This window comes from Laccaria bicolor, genomic scaffold (assembly GCF_000143565.1).
Source record: "Laccaria bicolor S238N-H82 LACBIscaffold_40 genomic scaffold, whole genome shotgun sequence".
Classification (NCBI taxonomy): domain Eukaryota; kingdom Fungi; phylum Basidiomycota; class Agaricomycetes; order Agaricales; family Hydnangiaceae; genus Laccaria; species Laccaria bicolor.
In genome coordinates this window covers 293,396-312,340 of record NW_001889911.1, presented here as the reverse complement: position 1 = coordinate 312,340, position 18,945 = coordinate 293,396, and the positions used below count along the sequence as shown (strand labels likewise).

Genomic DNA, 18,945 nt, shown 5'->3' with positions numbered 1-18,945 from the left:
ACTTACGGCGTCTTTCGTCATAACGCATCAGGCGTTTGATGTCTAATGGCCCTAACTGAGACGCGACGTGGTGACAAAACGGCTACGCGGCTACAAACGGTGTTCTATTTTTTCTATCCTCCTTCTATCCTCCTCCCCCCGTCATGGCTGCTCAATCTCTCTCGCTCATTTTTGACGATACAACGCTCGGGGCGACCTACGGAGGGGGTTCATGGTCCCCTAGCAGCCTTCCAAGTTGGTACAATGGCTCCTGCGTCTATCCTGGATTCGCTATCGGTGGTAATGGGACGGGGACGGCATCTTTGTCCTTCCAAGGTTAGTTTTTGTGGGTGCACCTTGCTCAGGTTCTGACTCTTTTGGAACAGGGACTTCCATCGCGTTCTTTGGGAACACCGCTCCAGTTTTCACGGATTCACAGATCCTGACAGTCGCTATTGACGGTGGTACGCCGTACAACACCACGTACAACGATCCCTCTCCCCAGTCGTATCGCCAATGGTATCAATCGCCCACATTAGCTGAGGGAAAGCACAACATCTCTTTGAGCCATATCGCAGGTACAGCGCTCGATTTCGCTGTCGTCACTGTTGGCCCCAATACCCCCCTCGCTGGTACAAAAGTTATCGTCGATAACGAAGATCCCTCCATCACGTATACTGGATCATGGACACGGAACACGAACCTGTTTGTCCCTGGCAGCTTGCCACATGGTCTTCCTTACCACAACAGTACACGGCAAAGTGTGACTGCAGGGGACTCTTTTTCATTCAGTTTTACTGGTAAGCGCATTTGACGTCGACTCGCACTTTGCTAATGATCCAAAGGTTCGTCTATGTCCATTTACGGAATCATGAGCTGGGAAAAACTTGGTTCATTTGGAGCGACATTTACTCTTGATGGAACTCCCCTCTCTCAAACATATACAGTCACGCAAAGTACACCCCAGTTCACGGGGAATTCAAGCGATCAAGCTAACTATCTGCTATACGGTTTCGACTTTCTCCAATCAGGAAACCACACGCTCGTTGTCAATGTTACAAGTGTTACAAACAGCCAGGCTTTCATCTTCGATTATCTCACCTACACACCAACCTTTTCATCCCTCGCTACCATGCCAAATTTGACTGGATTTGCATCCACATCCACTTCTACCGGCAGCTCAGGAAAATCACAGACGGCAGGGGCCACTGGAGCCCACAGCTCCTCAACGTCAACCTCTTCTGCGTCAGCCACTTCTTCCTCAAAGGCATCATCTCCCGCTGGAGCGATCGCAGGGGGCGTCATTGGTGGATTAATCCTGCTCTCCGTAGTCGCCGCCTTCTTTTATTGGTATGGCAAACGCAGTGCTTCCCAAAAAATTGCACCAAGTACTGCCCTACCTACCAATTACGCATCTGAACCCCTTGCCGCCAATATGAGGCAACAAACACCGGGACACGCCTCTTCCCCTTCGAATGGAAATACTATTTCTCCCTTCTTGGATGCAGGAGTGACGCAATACGGGTTGTCGAGTTATGTACCAACTGCGGCTGAACGTAAACAGGGGATACAATCAGAGCGATACTCTTCTACCATCTCTGGCGATCGTGCGATGTCGGATGCTACTACGTCGGCTAGTGGTGATGACTTGGGATCGTTAGCGAGGGGGAGGTCAGCGGATCCTGCGGCTGGGAATGTCCTACCACCTTCGTATGACAACATTCCAGGAAATTCTCGTGCCGAGTATCAACAACCCCTAGTGCCAGTGCGCAAGTCTTGAAGGGCTGATACCTTCATACTGTGATACCCCATGTTCTTATAGCGGTACTACATGTACCCGTCCATTCCTTTGATTCTGTTGTTGGATTTGTGAATCTGTAGTAATCTAGACTTTCGATGTAATAAGCGATGACTTCGAGTTAGTAACTAAGGATCTCATTCTCTACAAGATACTACTGAAAACAAAGGGGGGTATAGCTAAGAATTCCACAACATTACATTCCATCCACAAAGAAAACCAAAAAGGGTGGTAATCACTAAAACCACAAAAGAAAAATCATAAAAATAAAAAGAGTCACATAGATCAACTTTCTTGAGCGCATCAAATCCCTCCCTACCGCTTCTTCTTCTTCGTCTTTGTCTTCCCAGCCGCAGGTTTATTATCCGCCCCAGAGCTAGACGAACCCACCCCAGAATTGAGGAACGTATTCTGGTGCGTAGCCGCATCAAACCCATCATCACCCCCCCCATTCCCTCCCCACCCTGCATCATCACCGTTGGGCACACTCGCTTCAGGGAACCCAGACCCACCATGGCCAAGCAAAGGCGTCATCCCCTGCCGAGGCGTCGCGCTCGGATCCGTCGTTGGGCGGCCGTATATCCCACTAACGGGCGGTAACCCATGCGTAGAAGAATGGGGCGTCATACCCTGCCTTGGAGTCGCACCACCACCACCACCCTCGTTCGGGCGTCCGTAGATCCCGCCGGGTAATCCTTGAGAAGCAGTCCGGGGCGTCTGGGCCTCTGAATTTAATGGGTTTCCATAGATCCCTGGCAAACCTTGCGTGCCCGAAAGAGGCGTCAGTCCACCTGGGAACGTCGACCTAGGCGTTGCGCTCCCCGCATCGTACGTCTGTCCCTCTGATGGTCGTCCATATATACCTGAACCAGTTCCAGGAAGAGGGTTATTACCAGCAGCTCTAGGCGTCATACTGGGCACCACGGCCCTCTGCCTAGGCGTCCCGCGTAACGCCTCAGCGGAGGGTATAACGGGATCAGGCATGTGGGACATGTATGACTTTGCGGCTGAGCTCGAGGAATAGGCGCTACTTGGCTTTGGGTCGTATGTCTGCCCTTCAGAAGGTCGACCATACACGCCTGCTCCTCCTCCTGGTAACGCCCCGTTACCCTCCCGTCTGGGAGTCTCGTACGACCCCTCTGTATTAGGTCGACCGTAAATTCCAGAACCAGATCCCCCTGGAAGACCATTCGTTCCAGCCCTAGGCGTCATCCCAGGACCCAAAGGACCCCTTGGGCCCGCAGCAGCAGAAGAAGGGGCATCAGGAATAACAGGCAAGAAATTCTGTGTTGACCTAGGCGTAAACGAAAACGCAGGAGGAGCAGGAGCGACAAAGCCTTGTCCTTGTCCTTCATCCGCACTCTCACGGGTGGGATTGGCATAGATGGACGGTTTCGGACCAGGGCCAGGAGCAGTGGACGATGGACGAGAAGAACCATATATCGGCGTCATACCCCCTCCTCCTCCACCAGCAGCTGGACTGGGACTGGTAAAGCTCTGAGGCACGAATCCGGGCGGTAAACCACTCGCATCCAAGACCGGGGAATTAGGCACAGTAGGGATATCACCACTTTTACGCGTCTGTTGGCGGCCTGAGGAGGTGGGGAGGGGCGCAGGTCGGTGGTTTGGTGAGAGGAAGTTTAGGTTTTGGCTTATTTCTGGTTCGTGGAAGCTTGCGCGGGATGAGGGGCGGTTTACTTCTGGGGACTGTGTTGGGGAAAGTTAGCAAGAGGATAAGGGAAGAGGGAAGGAAAAAGAAGACGTACAGGTGGCTCTACGTTGATATCGTACTGTGAACTACTACTCGACGACCTCCTCGTCAAATTCGAGGTAGGCGTGAGTAAGCTCTGATCGAACTGGCCTCTATTTCTGGCATCATCAGGTTGGTATGCAGGCTGGTAATGCGACTGCAAGCAAAAAAACCATCATTAGCACTCTCAAACTCATCTCTCTCTCTCTCTCTCTCAAAAAAAAAAGGAGACTCACACCACCAGCAACACCCGACCTCCAACCATCCACACCAGTACCATGCCCTTGAACCTTGGCATGATCAACAGGCGGATTCCTCACCCACGTCGGCTCATCCGCGTCCATGCTCATGTTCGTATTAGGACTATCCCCCCTCGAACTAGCCACTTCAGGGATAGCACTCAACTTCCTCTCCCTCTCTCTCTCCTCACGAGGGTTAGGGAACGTCAATATATCAAACTGGGTCATATCAGAAGAAGACGAGCCCGAGTCAGAGGTACGTCTTCTGCGTGGATTCCTATGGTCTTGAGAGGAAGACCCAGAGGAGGTGGTGCGTTGTTGTTGGAAGGGGTAATGTCGTGTAGAGCCAGAGATGGAGGGGAAGGACATGGGGACGGGCATGGGTGTGTCTGTTGCTGGCATGACGATCACGGGCGGTGGTGGCATAGCAAGGTACTGCAGCTGGTTCGAAGGCGCCGCTCTGGGTGTCTGCGCCCCCTCATCCCCATCTGAATCCTGCTCCTCTACAGACATAGCCAGAGCACGCAACCTCAATCGTTCCCTCTCCAACTCCCTCTCCCGCTCCCTATCCAACTCTTTATCCCTCTCCCGCTCCCGCTGAAGTGCTCGTTCAGTTTCCTTCAACCTCTCCTTCTCCCTCTCCCTCTCCTCCCTTTCCCTCTCAAGCTCCCGCTTCTGCCGCTCGATACCCTTCAACTCATTCTCCCTCGCCCGCTCCTCGCTTTCCCGTTCCTTCTCTCGAAGCCTCCGTTCCCTCTCTCGTTCCCTAGCAGCTGCCTCCCTCTCCCGCTCCCTCTCCGCTTCCAACTCTCGCAGCCTAGCATGCTCCCTTTCCCGGACTCTATCCTTCTCTCGTTCGAGCTCTCGCAGTCTCTCAGCTTCGCGTCGCCGCTCTGTTTCCCGTTCCCTTTCAACCTGGGCCGCTTTTTCTTTCTCGTGCTCCAAGTCCCGTTCAAGCATCCTCAAGCGCATCTGCACCGTCTTCCGTTCCCTTTCCTCAATTGCACGCAGTGCAGCTGCGGATGATTCGGCTTCTATGGAAGTAGGACTCGTAGGTGCGCTGCTCCGACTACGAGAAGTAGTCATGCTCGTATCCAAGGACCGACGTTGAGTCCGTGGCGTAGCGCGTGCGCTTCTACCCCCATTTTTCCTTCTCGAGTGTGATTGATGAGTTTCGGAATCAGGAGACCTCCCCTGTTCCTCCGTAGCGGCTTCTTCGATGAACGCCGTGCCGTCTCCCAGTAACCTTGGAGGGATAGGTTTGGCCTGTTCGACGATCTCGACGGTGGCGAGGAGTCGGCCTTGTCGGATGCCTTCTTCAAAACCGGCCCTTCGACCTTCTTCGCGTGCGAGTTGGACGACGGTGCGTTCTTTTAGTTCTCGTGCCACTCTGCGCGCTTTGACTGCTGCCCGTTCGGCATCGTCACGCTCGTTTTCGACGGCGTGGACTACTTCTTTAGCACGTTGACTGTATAGGTAGATAAATAAGGAAAGATAACAAAGAAAAAAAAGGAGAGATGGGACGTACATCTCCTGCTCTGCGTGAGCGAGTTTCAACTGGTAAACCGCTACGTCCTCCTTGGCTTTCGCCGACTCCCTCTGGGCGTCTAAAATGGCCTGAGTGATCTTCAACGCCTGCGCCTCCCTTTCATCCTCCAACATGCGCCCCCTCGCTTCAGCCTGCTCAGCCTTGCGCGTCGAGGCCTCTAGCTGGGCAAAGGTGGTGCTCAAGACCTTTCTCGTCTCTTGAGCTTCAAGCTCTTCATTGATGACTAGCTGGATAAGAGTTTCGGTTGGTATATCCGCCAGGGCACGTTCGCGTTCGCGTCTGTGACGGGAGTTTGGGCCTTGGCTTTGGGTGGCACTGACGCTGGAGCGCTTGGATTCTGTTGGAGATCTAGAGTGTTTGGGAGTGGGTTGAGTGGATTTTTGGCGGGTTGGTCGTGGTCTTGTTTTAGTGGGGGTGGTTGGAGTGTGTTCGTCGGGATGGGTAGAGTATGTCGATGGATTTGTGTTGTTGAAGATAAGGGGGCCAGAGGGGGGTTTGTCGATTGGTGGATAGAACGAGTCTGACGAGAACCTGTTGGATAAGTTGTTAGTACTTTATATACTTGAGGGGGGGGAATGAGTACCCGTCATTGCGAAAATCGTTGGTGGCCATTGGCATTCGAAGAGTTGTCAACGGTGGTCCATGTGAGAAAGAAAAGACATAAATATTTGATGTCAATAGCTCCGGTCCGGTCAATTGACGACCCTGAGAATCCCAATCGGTGAACAATAAGTACACCATTCACAACCGCAATCATGTAAAATAATTATGTCCTCAGCGAACAGCTTTCAAGTCATCGACCTTATCGCTCTAACTGATGACTTTGACCTCCACACAAACCACAGTTGCAGATTTGCTTCAGAATCCTCGCAGAAATGGTTATCCAATCTCACGGACACCGATAATGGCACACCCGTGCTTTCTCCCCGTGAACGTAGCGGGATAACGTCCATGAAAATGGGCTTACTAGCAGCTCTGTGTTTTCCGAGATGCGATGCACCGCAACTACGCCTCCTAACTGACTTTTTAACATTGCTTTTCATCTCCAACGCTCGGGTCTTCTCCTCATCTGATGAAGAAGAAACATCGTGGACAATAGCACCGGAAAACAACGTGACCGGCATTGACATACTCGCATCCCATACTCTCTTCAAGCAGTGCGTCCGTCCATCCATTTCCGTTCATTTCATTCTTATCAACTCATCTACATAGCATCGTCCCACAAATCACACGCGCATACCAAACCTCATCCGGCATCATCTCACCAACATGGCTCACGCGTTTCACACATTCCACAGCTGCCTTCCGTGACGCGCAGTTAAAAGTTGTAGTAAAGCACAACAACCACACACCATCCCTAGACGAATACATCCATCTCCGTCGAGACATCAGCGGAACACGTATCCTACTCCTCCTCTCCGAACTTCACGAAATTTCCAGTATACCTGACGAGGAAAACGAAACCCCACACATAGAAACCCTTACCCAAGCTACGATCGACATATACGCCTGGTCACTTGTAAGCGTTTTCATCGAATAATTCACCCGCTCCAAGTTCCTGTGGCTGATCAGTGGGCATGCATAGGACATATGCGCATACCAAATCGACCAATCCCACGGGTGCAAATATAACCTCGTAGCAGTCCTCATGCAGCACAAATCTCTATCCATACAAGGCGCCGTTAACCTCGCTGGTACCATGCTCAAAGACGCGGTTACATCGTTCCGGACCGCCGAATCTCACCTTTTGGTTTCTCTCAAGCCAGAATCCTATTCAAACTCAAGCTCAAACCCACTGGCGTGGATCCTTGGTACGATTTTTGACCCTACACCCTCACCCTCATCTTCAAACCAACATCAACAAGATGAAAAGAGAAAAGAGGTGGAGAGGTACGTGAGAGGGTTAAGGAGCTTGATTGCGGGTACGGTGAATTGGGTATACGAGACTGAGATTTATTTTGGGAAGAAGGGGGAGGAGGTGAGGACTTTTGGTTGGGTTTTTTTGAACAAGACTTCGTAGCTAGCGAGATCGTATCGGGGTGGTCCCAGACTCATATCACACAGACTTATTAAAAACACACGGACGACGGTGGTAATATATATGGGACTTGCTTGAACTAAAGATGGTAGATTGTTCAGGAAACGCAAAACGTCTATTTTACCAGGGACGAGATGGGGTGGGTTTTCGAGGGCGTCATAGAAATCGCTATGAATTCACCAGCGTCTCCTTACCAGTTTCTAGGTTTTCGACGAGTCCATAGGTTACTCGGGAAGAGATCCGGGCACATCTAGTGCTGCACTGTCGCCTCAATTGTGCAAGTAAGCGTCACGATCGTATGATCAAATGATGTGTGTTCTGAAGTACTTACAATCGATATCGGTTCAACTGCCAGTGAGCACAACTTTCGCAAGTCATGATCCGTCGACTCGATTGCGAGACCGATCTTCCAGCACCTCATCCTGCTTATCGATGCATGTCAAATATATGAAGGAAATTGTAAAATGGCGAAGGAGAGCGTGGACCGGGTTTGTCAATTTGTCCAAGTTTTGTTTGAACCACAGAAGTACCGACGCGTTTTGTCTGCGTAAATCGCGTGCGTTTCTGTCAAGACGACTAGCTATCAGTACATGAGATTTCGTTGTTTGCGGGAAAACTGGCAGTCGTACCAGTGGCCAGACTCTGCCGATTAAGCCTGACAGATGTTGTATTTTACTATGAGGTCAGACTTTCTAGATCTGGGAGAACGAGCTCGAAGCTTGCCGACGACGGCCAAAAAACGTACGGGCGCTGGATGAGGTTAGTAGATATAGAGTTACATACCTCGCTTCGGCTTACTAAGCAGCCATTATAAGTATCATCGATCTCGGTATACCTCCACTCTTTGGCACCAATTGAAGGGTTGGGACGGCGAAGATTGGCGAGGGATAAAGTAGCGGAGGCGAGGCGGTCGATGCGTTTGCAAACCATTGGCACGACGCGTCAAGAATGCGACGCGTCTGAAATGTCATATCACGTGCTCGTTGAAAGTACTCCTGGTCACAGTGTGACGTGTGTGTGTTCAAAGCGCACGGTCGACATGGACGCTGACATGGATGGAAAGTCCTCATTCTTGACCGGCGTTGGCAAGCTTCTAGCTGAAGGCCCATTCGAGCTCCTCACCCACATCCAATTGTTTTTGAATCCAGTCGACATACTTGCCTTGCGGTTCGTGAGTGTCTCTATTTCGTGCAAAAGTTGTGTTCTAAGTATTGTTTTTTCAGACATGTAAACATCTTTCTGGTGCCACTCGGTCGCGGATTGTGTGGGTGAACGCCCTCCGGAATGTCAGCATTGCACAGGGCGTGTTTTTGCCCAGTTTTCCGGTGGAACAAATGTCGAATGACGACCTGGAACATGCAGCTCTCTCCCCTCGTCGATTACTGGCTCGATTTCAGAAGGCCGCCAGAGTCACACCCTTCCTCACTCGACTGTTCACACCCCATCTTCAGGGAGGTGACCTGGGGCCGAATTTGATACTTGCAGTTGACCTCGTGCCCGGTGGTAGATTCCTCGTCACCTCAAACCGTAAGGGTGAGCTCCACCTTTGGGATATAGGCTACAACACTGGAGGACACATGAAATCGTTACCTGTTGCCACTTTGGCGGCCTCTGAAGCAAGGCCCCCCCGCGTCGACCATATCCGACCTGGATCAAACTCAGACTCTCTATATGTTTTCACAAATGATTGGCATAGCAGGTAAGCCATCACTTCTATTTTGCATTATCGAAACTGATTTATTTGAAAGGATATTTTGCTATGAGATATACCCGACTTCTGAGAACCCATGTTTCAGCCGACTAGGCACCTTGTGGTGTGATGCCTACGACAGTCAGATAACCAGTTCCAAAGATTATTTGGTTTGTTACCAAAATGCGCGCAGAACTCTTATAGTCTGGAAGTACGCGGCAAAAGGGCTTGGTGTCAGTTGGGTTGTTTCCCATCATGGACCAGATGACCTATGTGAGGTATATTATTCGTCCGATTCTGATTTCAAATCATCATTCTTGCCCGTAGGTGTTTATTTTCGATAAAAATGTGATCACATTCCATACCACCGATTTTTGCTTGTGGACAATACCTGACCTAACACCGTTGATCAATGGCCATGCGCCGTCTTTTGAACTGGAACCGAAGCTTCGTCTGGCATACCTCTCTGTAGATGAACAAGGGCCAAAGGTAGCTCTGCCCTCACGCTGGCTCCCGGAACTTGCGCAGAACCAGTTTGGTGTCTATTATGATGAAATTTTAACGCTAGCACTCTACCAAATCAAATCTGTCGATACTTCGCAGGAGTCTGATCTGCCAAATATCCTTCCCATACATTCCGGCTCTGTCCCGTATCGTCAAAGTCTTGTCTATCGTGACACAGATGATGCATGGCCACTCCACATAACAGAAGATGGATTTCTTCAAACATGGATAACAAGGGAAGGTGATATTGCCGTTGGCATCATTTTGATACCTCGCCCAAACATTCCCACTCAGTCCATCGTCACATCTTCCATTTGGGAAGAATCAAATAGGTCTCACGTTCACTATGATTTTTGCCCAATGGCGGGACGACTCATTGTACGTTCCTTTGGCCTGAATGGTCCTGAGATCCAGATTGTAGACTTTATGCCCCCCAGGTCTTCCTTGTGATTGTGATCGTCGATGCAATTGTTACAGTACACCGTGCAATGTAAAACTACCTCTAATGCATTTCTGCAACTTCCCGGCGAAGTTGGATGTAGTTGAGGAGATGAGTGGTAGGCTCAGAACTGAGGAGAGCTTGAATCTTGGGGATGCCTGATGGAAAAGCAAGAGATGCATAGGGAGGAGTGTCAACTAGTTTCATTATTCTTCTTTGGGATCTGGGATCCAATTGGATGACAGTCGCAAGTTATACTAACTCAAAAACAATGGTAAATTTGGGAATCAAGGTAAATTTGGCACTGACACAATCTTCGGACGCATCAATTTGTATTCGACGCGTCTGTTGCTGAAATTTCTCTCACCTTCAGCGTGTGGTCGACATGTACGCTGTCACAAATGATCCCTGTGCGCCGGCTGTCGCCATCATTGCCTTCTGGAAGAACAACCTGGGGAACAGGTATCTCATCCCCCTCTCTCACATCTTCGCTACCCACGAGGAGACAAGGCTCCCTCCGCATTGCGCTTTGGGGCACAGTTTTGCTCTCAAGTTCATTTGTCGGGCTGGATGGCTGTACAGCTGAATGAAGGAGCGGGGTCGCGCCTGTCGTCGGTGGATTCTGAAGGATTTTTGGTGCGAAAAAGGAGCGAATGGACGGCGTGTTTTGTAGCTCCCTTTTTGAGGAGACGGCGGCTTTGCATGCTCTCGATCTGATGTGATGTTGCAGATTTGCCTCACCGCCTGGACCGACATGAATATCCCTCTCACATTCTGGGCACTGAAGCGTGCTGTCGTTCGTAAACGTAGACCCTTTTCTGCAATACAATAATGCATTAGATTAGAAACATAATACAGGGACTTACTTCTTCTTTGCCATCGTTTTTGCGAACCTGGCTTTACAAAAAAGTTTGTTGATTTTTATTTGGCTCGATCTGTACTTCTCAGCTTCTTTGTGAGAGCTATTTGGCTTTTTGGAAGAATTTTTTGATAGTAGCCCCTTGATATCGGCACAAACGGTGGCGCGTCAACTTGGAGAAATTGAAGAATGCGACCCTGCGACGCGTCCGATATGTCATATCACGTGCTCGGTGTGCCTGCTGTGACATGTCACTATGTAAGTAATTGAGCGCATGGTCGGCGCAAGGTCGACATGGACGCTGACATGGATTCTCCTGGAAAGTTCTCGTCCATGACCGGCGTTGGCAAGCTTCTAGCTGAAGGCCCATTCGAGCTCCTCACTCTCATTCAACTGTTCTTGGATCCAATCGACATACTTGCCTTGCGGTTCGTGAGTGTCTCTACGAACCCATTTCGTGCAAAAGTCGTGATTTAAGTTTTGTTTTTTCAGACATGTAAACATGTTTCTGGCACCACTCGGTCGCGGATTGTGTGGGTGAACGCCCTCCGGAACGTCAGCATCGCACAGGGCGTGTTCTTGCCCAGTTTTCCGGTGGAACAAATGTCGAGTGATGACCTGGAACATGCAGCTCTCTCCCCTCATCAATCACGGGCTCGCTTTCAGAAGGCCGACAAAACCACGCCCTTCCTCACTCGCCCGTTTGCTCCGCATTTCCAGGGAGGTGACCTGGCGGCGAATTCGATACTTACAGTCCACCTCGTGCCTGGTGGTAGATTCCTCTTCACCTCAAACCGTCAGGGTGAGGTCCACCTCTGGGATATAGGCAACTATGCTGGAGGACACATGAAATCGTTACCCGTTGCCACTTTGGCAGGCTCTGAAGCAAGGCCCAGCTGCGTCGAACATATCCGACCTGCATCAAACTCAGACTCTCTATATGTCTTCACAAGTGAGCAGAATAGAAGGTAAGCCATCACTTTTATTTTGAATTATCGAGACTGATTTCTTTGAAAGGATCTCTTGCTATGAGATATACCCGACTTCTGAGGACCCACGATTCAGCCGAATAAGCACCTTGTGGTTTAATGCCTACAACATTAGGATAACCAGTTCCAAAGATTATCTGGTTTGTCACCGACGTGCAGATAGTTATTTTACAGTCTGGAAGTACGCGGCAGATGGGCTTAGTGTCAGTGGGGACATTTCCGATGATGAACCAGGTTACCTATGTGAGGTATGTTGTTCGTCCGATTCTAACTTCAATTCACCATTCTTGCCTGTAGACGTTTATTTTCGATAAAAATGTGATCACATTCCATACTACCGATTTTCGCTTGTGGACAATACCTGACCTAACACCGTTGATCAATGGCCATATTAAACTGGAACCGCAGCTTCGTCTGGCATACCTCTCTATAGCTGAACAAGGCCCAAGGGTAGCTCTCCCCTCATGCTGGCTCCCGGAACTTGCGCAGAACCAGTTTGGTATCTATTATGATGAAATTTCAATGATGGCACTCTACCAAATCAAATCTATCGATACTGCACAGGAGTCCGATCTGCCAAATATTCTTCCCATACATTCTGGCTCCGTCCAGCATTCCCAACCCCGAAATCCTCCCATTTATCGTGAAATAGATGATGTAGGGCCACTCCACATAACAGAAGACGGATTTCTTCATATATTGACAATGGCCAGTTCGGATGTTGCCATTGGCATCATTTTGAAACCTCGCCCAAACAATCCCACTTGGTCCTTCGTCAGATCTTCCATTTGGAATGAATCAAGGAGAGACTTTGACTTTGATTCCGTGGTCTATGACTTTTGTCCAATGGCGGGACGACTCGTCATATGTTTCTTGGGCCTGAATGGCCGTGAGGTTCAGATTTTAGACTTTACGCCTCCCAGGTCTTTCTTGTGATTGTGAAAAGACAGTGTCATTCAAACACTAGCTTCCATTCCACGTGATTGTGACCTTCGATCTCATTGTTGAAGCACACTATTCAATATACTGTACAGAGAAACCACCTCTAATGCATCTCTGCAACTTTCTGGCGATGTTGGATGTAGTTGAGGAGATTGAGCGTCAGGCTCAGAACCGAGGAGAGCTTGAATCTTGCCGATGCCTGAGGGAAAAGCAAGCATAAGGGTGGAGTGTTGATCAGTTTCATTATCCAGTTTTGTTAGATTCCGCGAGAATTCGATGGCAAGATCTGTTTCCTGTTCTTTAAGATCAATCGGATGGCGATCCAACCTCGTTTAATTCCTGGGAATCAAGGTATGTTTGGCACACAAAATTGACGCGTCAAGATCGCGTCAATTTGAATTCGACGCGTCTGTGATTGAACTTGCCGAAATTTCTCTCTGAGTCCTTAACCTCACCTCCACCGCGCCGTCGGCATGTACGTTGGCACAAGTAATCCCAGCGCGTCCGTGTCCGTGTTCTTGACCGGCATCCGTTCCAGGACAACCGACGCGTGGGATTCCAGTTTGCATACCAGCAAACAACTGTAAATAACGCGTTCTTCTCCCACCTGCACACCACCAAGAATGCCCCGCAAAGACGCCTACACAGGCCCTATCTCAGCGCAACAGCAACAAGACCTCGTTTCAGAGGGGATTGAGAACTTTGAGCTGCCAAAGAATGTCGTGTTGAAGATTGCAAAGTCTGCTGTACGTCTGCATTCTTCCTTTTACAGTAACGGAGGAACGGATGATTTGATGACATGTAGATACCGGAAAGCGCAAAGCTTCAAAAAGATACCGTGCTTTCGTTAGTAAAGGGGTCGACGGTGTTTATCAATTATCTTGGTGGGTCTCTCTCTCTTAAGCCGACCAAGACTCACTCAGCTGTCTTGTTCTATTACTGCAGCTGCTACGTAAGTCCCTCCCCCAACGCCTTGACGCTTCCAAATACCCCCCCCCGAAACACAGAGCACACGACGTCGCCCACTCAAAGCAACATAAATCCATCTCAGCCTCTGACGTCCTCAAAGCGCTGGAACTCATCGAGTTTGGAGATTTGGTCGATAAGCTGCAGGGTGAACTGACAGGTTGCTCCTTTTCCTTCCCCCCCTTCTTCTCCTTTCCCTACATTGATCACCACCCTGTAAACAGTCTACCGCGAGCAAGCAAAAACAAAAAAAGGAGCGTCCGGATCCACGACCACCATCACCATTCCATCTATCTCCGCATCTGCCTCTGCCTCTTCCGGTCCTACTACCAATGCCAAAAAACCAACAACAACAACAACCTCAATTATAAGCTCAATATCCACAGCAGGAAAAGCTTCTACAAAAGGGAAAGAAAAGGCTGGTACGATTGGGTTACCTCCCCCGTTCACGAACGTCCCGCTTGGTAGTGGTCCGTCTGCCTCGTTTGCCGGTGCAGAGTCTTCGATATTGGGGATGGGGGTGCCGATGAATGTGGATGATGATGAAGGTGGTGTTGTGGGCGTGGGAGGGGAGGTGGTGGATGAGGAGGTGGTGGATGAAGAGGGTGAGGAAGGGGTTGACGAGGAAATTGTGGATGACGATGAGGACGAGGATGAAGGGGAGGGAGAGTTGGAGGACCGGATGGCGGTGGAGGAGCAGGAGGTGTTGAAGGATTCGAGGGGGCTGGATGATCACTCAATTGTTGCAGATCATGATATTTGAGGGCCTCGACGCACTTTCGCAACGAAGCAATACACAACTCAAGTCTTTCGGTCGACATGATGCATTTTGTACAATTGATAAGTAGTATAAGTAATGGAACAAAATGATGTCTATATCTACTATATCCCATCCTCGCCTACAAACTGAAAATCCCCCCTTCCCGCTTCTTACTCTGAATCGGAAACGCCACAGCCGACGCGAGGCCCAACCCAACAGCCAACCCAATCGCCACCGATATCAACCTCAACGCGACGCTGAACCCGTCAATCGACGACGTTTGCGAGCCTTCGGCGGTTTCAGTAGCAAACACGAGTAGTCCTCCGCTTCCTAGCCCGGAGGGGAGTTGGAATAGGATGCCGGTTATCTGTACGTCGTTTGTTTGTGTGAGGAGGAGGGAGAAAAAGACGGACCATGACTACAAAAGCGTTTCCATCGAATATACGCGCGTATAGGTTGGCTACGATGCCGACTGCGAAAGCTCTGTTTCCATGTGGAGTAGGTTAGTTTTCAAATTGTTTTAGAGTGTGTATTTTGAGATATACGAACCCTACTCCGGCTACTACGTCGCTTTGTCCGACAAACTTGGTTCCAGTGAAGTAGTTGGTGACCCAGCCAACGGACGAGATGCCGACGAGTAAAGGCTGTCTTGGTCGTTAATCCCAATGATGAATTTGTAACGAGTGAATAACAAACCATTTCTTTCCGGTTCAGTGGAGCCTGGTTCCGCATACTGAGGAAAAGGGAATACAGTGGGACCGTCAAGAACGCTGTGTGTTAATCACCATTTTGTCAGGCGAGTTTCAATGTCATGGAAAAAAACCACCCACCCCAGAACTTGCTCGGCGTCTTCTGATACCAATGCGGTGAATTATGAACCACTGAACAAACTTGGTCTCCAGAACCGTATATCTTACTCCCTGTGAAGATGACATAACATTCTGCGCCAATGGCGAACCCGAACCCGAGGATGAGGGCGTAGATGATGGAGTAGCAGAGCCTGACGGAGCCGGAGATGATGTTGCGGGAGAGGAGCTCGAGGGAGCCGGTGAGGACTATAAAACCCTGTGTTTGCACATTTGGTTAGAAAGGGAAGGAGGAAGGAGAGGATGAAGAGACTGACGGGGAGGATGAGGACGACAGATGCGGATGCTACGGCAGAGTAGCAGAAATGATGCGTTGCGGCCAGCGCAGCGGCTAGGAAACTGAAGAGTGTGGTCATCGTGAACCTAGCCACCATCCATCAGATTCCAACTATTTGAATGAGGGGGGTAGGTACTCACTCGAAAACGTAAGTGTATAACACGTTCCTAACGCTCATTATCTGGACAAAAACAAGGAAAGCACCCAACGGGAACGAAATTAAACAATCCAAGAAACTCCCGGAAAAGCTGACGGAGCAGATGGCTGCAGAGCACATCCCGCCTATGAATATGACATGCCACCATTTGTACATGGGTGGTTTTTGCATCAGGTTGTCCAGGTCGATGGATGCGTTTGATACTGAGAGTTTGTCGTGGATGACCTGCCAATAAAGATGAAACGCATCCGTCAGTTTCCCGATATCCAACGCGCTCCCCTGCCTTATCAACTTGATATGACTCGTCCCAGTCGACGAGTCGTTGAAACTAATCAGCGCAACGTCCGGGAGGTACAATAGGCTGAGCTCGACGTCCAACACGCGTCCTGCGCTCTGTATTTGGGATTGAAGTCTGTGTACGGGGCCACCGAACATCATCATTGCCCGGGTCAGCTTTAGCAGAAACTCTTCTCGTTGAATGACGTGTGCGAGGTGACGTGTGATCTTGAAACAAATCATGAGGTGTGTTTTTGCAGAAAAAAGAGATGAATAGCCTACAAATACTTCCGCCTTCTTCCTCTTGTGTCTCCTCTTCTTACGCTCCGGAGCAGTCCCGCCTTCCTCATCTGTAGTCGGTGAACCCAGGGGCGTATTCCTCCCACTCAAAAGACTTGACTTTAGAGAAGTCATAGAGGGGAACGTAAAGTCCTTCCTGAACCCCATACTGTGCCTGTTACCAGCGCGATAAAGCGAGGGAGGGGCAGATGCCGGTGGCGAGGGAGTCAATGATGGTGATGCTCCCAGTACAGAGGGGGGCCGCTGGATAGACATCAAGCTACTTTGGCGACGCAAGGTTTTTGCTTGAGTTGGGACTTCTACTGGTTTGGTTGAATAGCTAAAAGTGATATTATGAGATTACTGTATTGATGAAAGGGGAGGGACGAACCGGGAAAGACGAAAACCTGGTTTATCGACGTCTGGTTGTAGAGTGCTTGCAACGGGCGCTGCTGCGCCAGCGATGTTCCCTGTGCTTGCGATCAGGGATCCAATGACACCTCCGTCGCTCCTGGCTGCCTTTGGTCGCGAGACGATGCCCAAGGATGGGAGGGAAAGGTGAGGTCGTGGGACGTGTGATTTTCTCCTGACTTCGTCTGCGAACTTACCTCCCACTGCTGTATTGAAATACGTGAACCGTGCACGAGGGTGAAAAAAAAAGCTCACGTTCAGAGGTCGACTCTGGTCGTGTTCTGAAGTATTCTTGATCGGACAGATCAGATCCGCTTGTCCACGTTCTCAGTTGCTCCGTGGAAGAAGTTCTTGAATGTAGTTTCCTTGGTTTTGAGGGTTTCTCACTGAAAAGGCTCAGCAACGTTGACAGCATCCCGCCACCGTCACTTGAATGACTAGCTTCGCTTTCGACATCCCTATCCCAACCTTCCTCTCCTTTGCGATTGTCCTTTTCCGAATGGTCGGTTGTAATTGAGCGCCATAGATGACTAGGATGTTTGTAAACCTTTGCAAGTTTAGCTGCCTTGCGTCTAGAGAAATTTTGCAAGCTCTTGGTTCCAGGTAATCCAGCGTCCTCTAACGGGTCAATAAAATTGTTGGGCACATGGTGGGTGGGAGAAGGCGGTTGAGTTAGCGGACTCGAATCAAACGTGATTACGCTGGACGGGGCTGATGAAGAGGCGTACAGGCCCCCTGGGCGGATGTCATCACGCGTAAAAGAATCGGAAAGAGGTGTAGGTGGGTAATAATGCACATGGGTTAGCGGAGTCGTCGCTTTCCGATGTTTCTCGAGTGCTTCAGTTAGTTTGTGAAAGCCTGTGGGCTAAGATGTGTTTGAAGGGAGTTTCGGTGCTAGAAGGAGGGAGAGAGACACACATCCAAAGCACGTTCGTCAAGGAGATGGGAAGAACCGGTGGCTTCGACTACGGGTTCTTCTTCCCTGCTCTCGTCGATCCACTGGACCTTGCGAGGGGTTCTGTTCCCGGGAGTACGAGCGGTGCCCCCTGGAGGTCTACCATCTTCGGATGGCAGATTTGTGGACATTGGAGAGATATCCTAGCAAGTTGGCCAGCCAATGACGGATAGAAAGAGAGCGCGAGAGTGCCAAGTGGTATAGCCGGCCCATGATAGTGACGTCGCCGTGTCTCAACGTTCATCCCGATCGTTCAAAAATTTTGACAATAGAAAGATTGCAAATATAGCAGCTGCGCTTTTGGATCCGTTCTTGAAAGGATCTGGTTCTCGCCTTCATTTTCGTTTCTAATCAGCTGTGAGTCAAGCTTGAAGTTGAAGTGGTCGCTGGTCGGTGTCAACGCGTTATTTACGATTGCTTGACATCCTCTCGAGCGTGACCTGTCGCGACTGTGACACACTTTTTTATTTTTTTTTTATTTTTTTTATTATCTCGAGATTTACGTGCAACAAGTAGTCTAGTACTAAGACGCACGGGAAGCGTATGGCTTCCCTTTTAGATGTAATTATGTCGTGCGGGCTTTCCATTACGTGAATTTGGGTGTCCGATGTGTAGCTGTATTGTATAAGAGATGTGTAGGGTTGTGTGCAGGGGCCAGAGAACTGGAGGTCAGAGTCGAGTGCGTCGTGGCGACGCTAGGGGCATGGCGGGCGCTCTTGCGCTCGCGGGGGATTGGGTCTGGGTGTGGGCATCGTATGGGTGTTATGGTTCAGCGTCGGACTCATCGTCTTCTGAGTCCTCGTCTGGGGGTTCTGGTTCGTCCTGGAAGGATGGGGTTTCTTTTGGCATGTGCTTTTCTCCCGTGAATGTGAACGCGCCGGAGTCTCTTATGAAGATGGATAGGGCCGTGATGCCTTTGGGGGTTCCCAGTAGTTCTGGGAGTGCCAGTTCACGGTCGTGATCACGTAGCTTGGCCCGTTGGTCCTCGTACCGTTCGCAGTCTCTTATAATGTGCTCGCGCGTCTGTGGGTCCACTCCGCATTCGCAGTTTGTGGTTTTCTCTGGGAAGAATTGTCTGCGGAATTCTCCTGTATACGCGTGCCCGGTTCGACACTGTACCAAGCGGCCGAAGACTTCACGCTGGTCTTTGAGTTCGACGAAATGTTTGGATGGGTTGAGGGAAGGGGGAATCCTGTTGGATATGCGAACCTCCCCTGCGTGG

At 50.1% G+C, this 18,945-nt stretch overlaps 8 protein-coding genes across 8 annotated transcripts in view; 6 read left to right on the top strand and 2 right to left on the bottom strand.

Annotated features, from left to right (window-relative positions):
- Positions 1-143: 143 nt before the first annotated feature.
- On the top strand, positions 144-1,759 carry LACBIDRAFT_309502 (uncharacterized protein; the record flags this gene model as incomplete). Its single annotated transcript, XM_001886872.1, has 3 exons — positions 144-315; positions 366-779; positions 825-1,759. 3 exons carry the CDS (start codon positions 144-146, stop codon positions 1,757-1,759), a joined length of 1,521 nt encoding a protein of 506 aa, XP_001886907.1.
- Positions 1,760-1,894: 135 nt separating this feature from the next.
- LACBIDRAFT_295432 (uncharacterized protein) lies at positions 1,895-5,927 on the bottom strand (the record flags this gene model as incomplete). Its single annotated transcript, XM_001886798.1, has 5 exons — positions 1,895-3,484; positions 3,544-3,684; positions 3,764-5,234; positions 5,295-5,846; positions 5,869-5,927. The coding sequence occupies 5 exons, from the start codon at positions 5,925-5,927 to the stop codon at positions 2,093-2,095; spliced, it is 3,615 nt and encodes a 1,204-aa protein (XP_001886833.1). The 3' UTR covers positions 1,895-2,092.
- Positions 5,928-6,083: 156 nt separating this feature from the next.
- Positions 6,084-7,335, top strand: LACBIDRAFT_309500 (uncharacterized protein; the record flags this gene model as incomplete). Its single annotated transcript, XM_001886871.1, has 3 exons — positions 6,084-6,472; positions 6,528-6,834; positions 6,901-7,335. The coding sequence occupies 3 exons, from the start codon at positions 6,084-6,086 to the stop codon at positions 7,333-7,335; spliced, it is 1,131 nt and encodes a 376-aa protein (XP_001886906.1).
- Positions 7,336-8,392: 1,057 nt separating this feature from the next.
- Positions 8,393-9,997, top strand: LACBIDRAFT_309499 (uncharacterized protein; the record flags this gene model as incomplete). The annotated part of the gene is made up of 4 exons (XM_001886870.1): positions 8,393-8,524; positions 8,577-9,052; positions 9,102-9,321; positions 9,371-9,997. 4 exons carry the CDS (start codon positions 8,393-8,395, stop codon positions 9,995-9,997), a joined length of 1,455 nt encoding a protein of 484 aa, XP_001886905.1.
- Positions 9,998-11,139: 1,142 nt separating this feature from the next.
- Positions 11,140-12,770, top strand: LACBIDRAFT_295431 (uncharacterized protein; the record flags this gene model as incomplete). Its single annotated transcript, XM_001886869.1, has 4 exons — positions 11,140-11,277; positions 11,338-11,813; positions 11,863-12,082; positions 12,132-12,770. The coding sequence occupies 4 exons, from the start codon at positions 11,140-11,142 to the stop codon at positions 12,768-12,770; spliced, it is 1,473 nt and encodes a 490-aa protein (XP_001886904.1).
- A 629-nt stretch (positions 12,771-13,399) lies between these two features.
- Positions 13,400-14,505, top strand: LACBIDRAFT_309497 (uncharacterized protein; the record flags this gene model as incomplete). The annotated part of the gene is made up of 5 exons (XM_001886868.1): positions 13,400-13,522; positions 13,582-13,660; positions 13,722-13,728; positions 13,784-13,902; positions 13,967-14,505. 5 exons carry the CDS (start codon positions 13,400-13,402, stop codon positions 14,503-14,505), a joined length of 867 nt encoding a protein of 288 aa, XP_001886903.1.
- Positions 14,506-14,641: 136 nt separating this feature from the next.
- Positions 14,642-17,854, bottom strand: LACBIDRAFT_309496 (uncharacterized protein; the record flags this gene model as incomplete). The annotated part of the gene is made up of 11 exons (XM_001886797.1): positions 14,642-14,869; positions 14,916-14,985; positions 15,052-15,146; positions 15,199-15,272; positions 15,333-15,567; positions 15,626-15,731; positions 15,786-16,306; positions 16,361-16,697; positions 16,749-16,974; positions 17,024-17,633; positions 17,687-17,854. 11 exons carry the CDS (start codon positions 17,852-17,854, stop codon positions 14,642-14,644), a joined length of 2,670 nt encoding a protein of 889 aa, XP_001886832.1.
- A 500-nt stretch (positions 17,855-18,354) lies between these two features.
- The window catches only part of LACBIDRAFT_309495 (uncharacterized protein), a gene marked incomplete at its 5' end in the record, with an annotated part of 1,364 nt that continues 773 nt past the window's right edge, over positions 18,355-18,945 (top strand). The window contains one exon of the mRNA XM_001886867.1: positions 18,355-18,939. Coding sequence (XP_001886902.1) covers positions 18,355-18,684 — 330 coding nt within the window. The 3' untranslated portion in view covers positions 18,685-18,939. The remainder of the gene's footprint in view (positions 18,940-18,945) is intronic.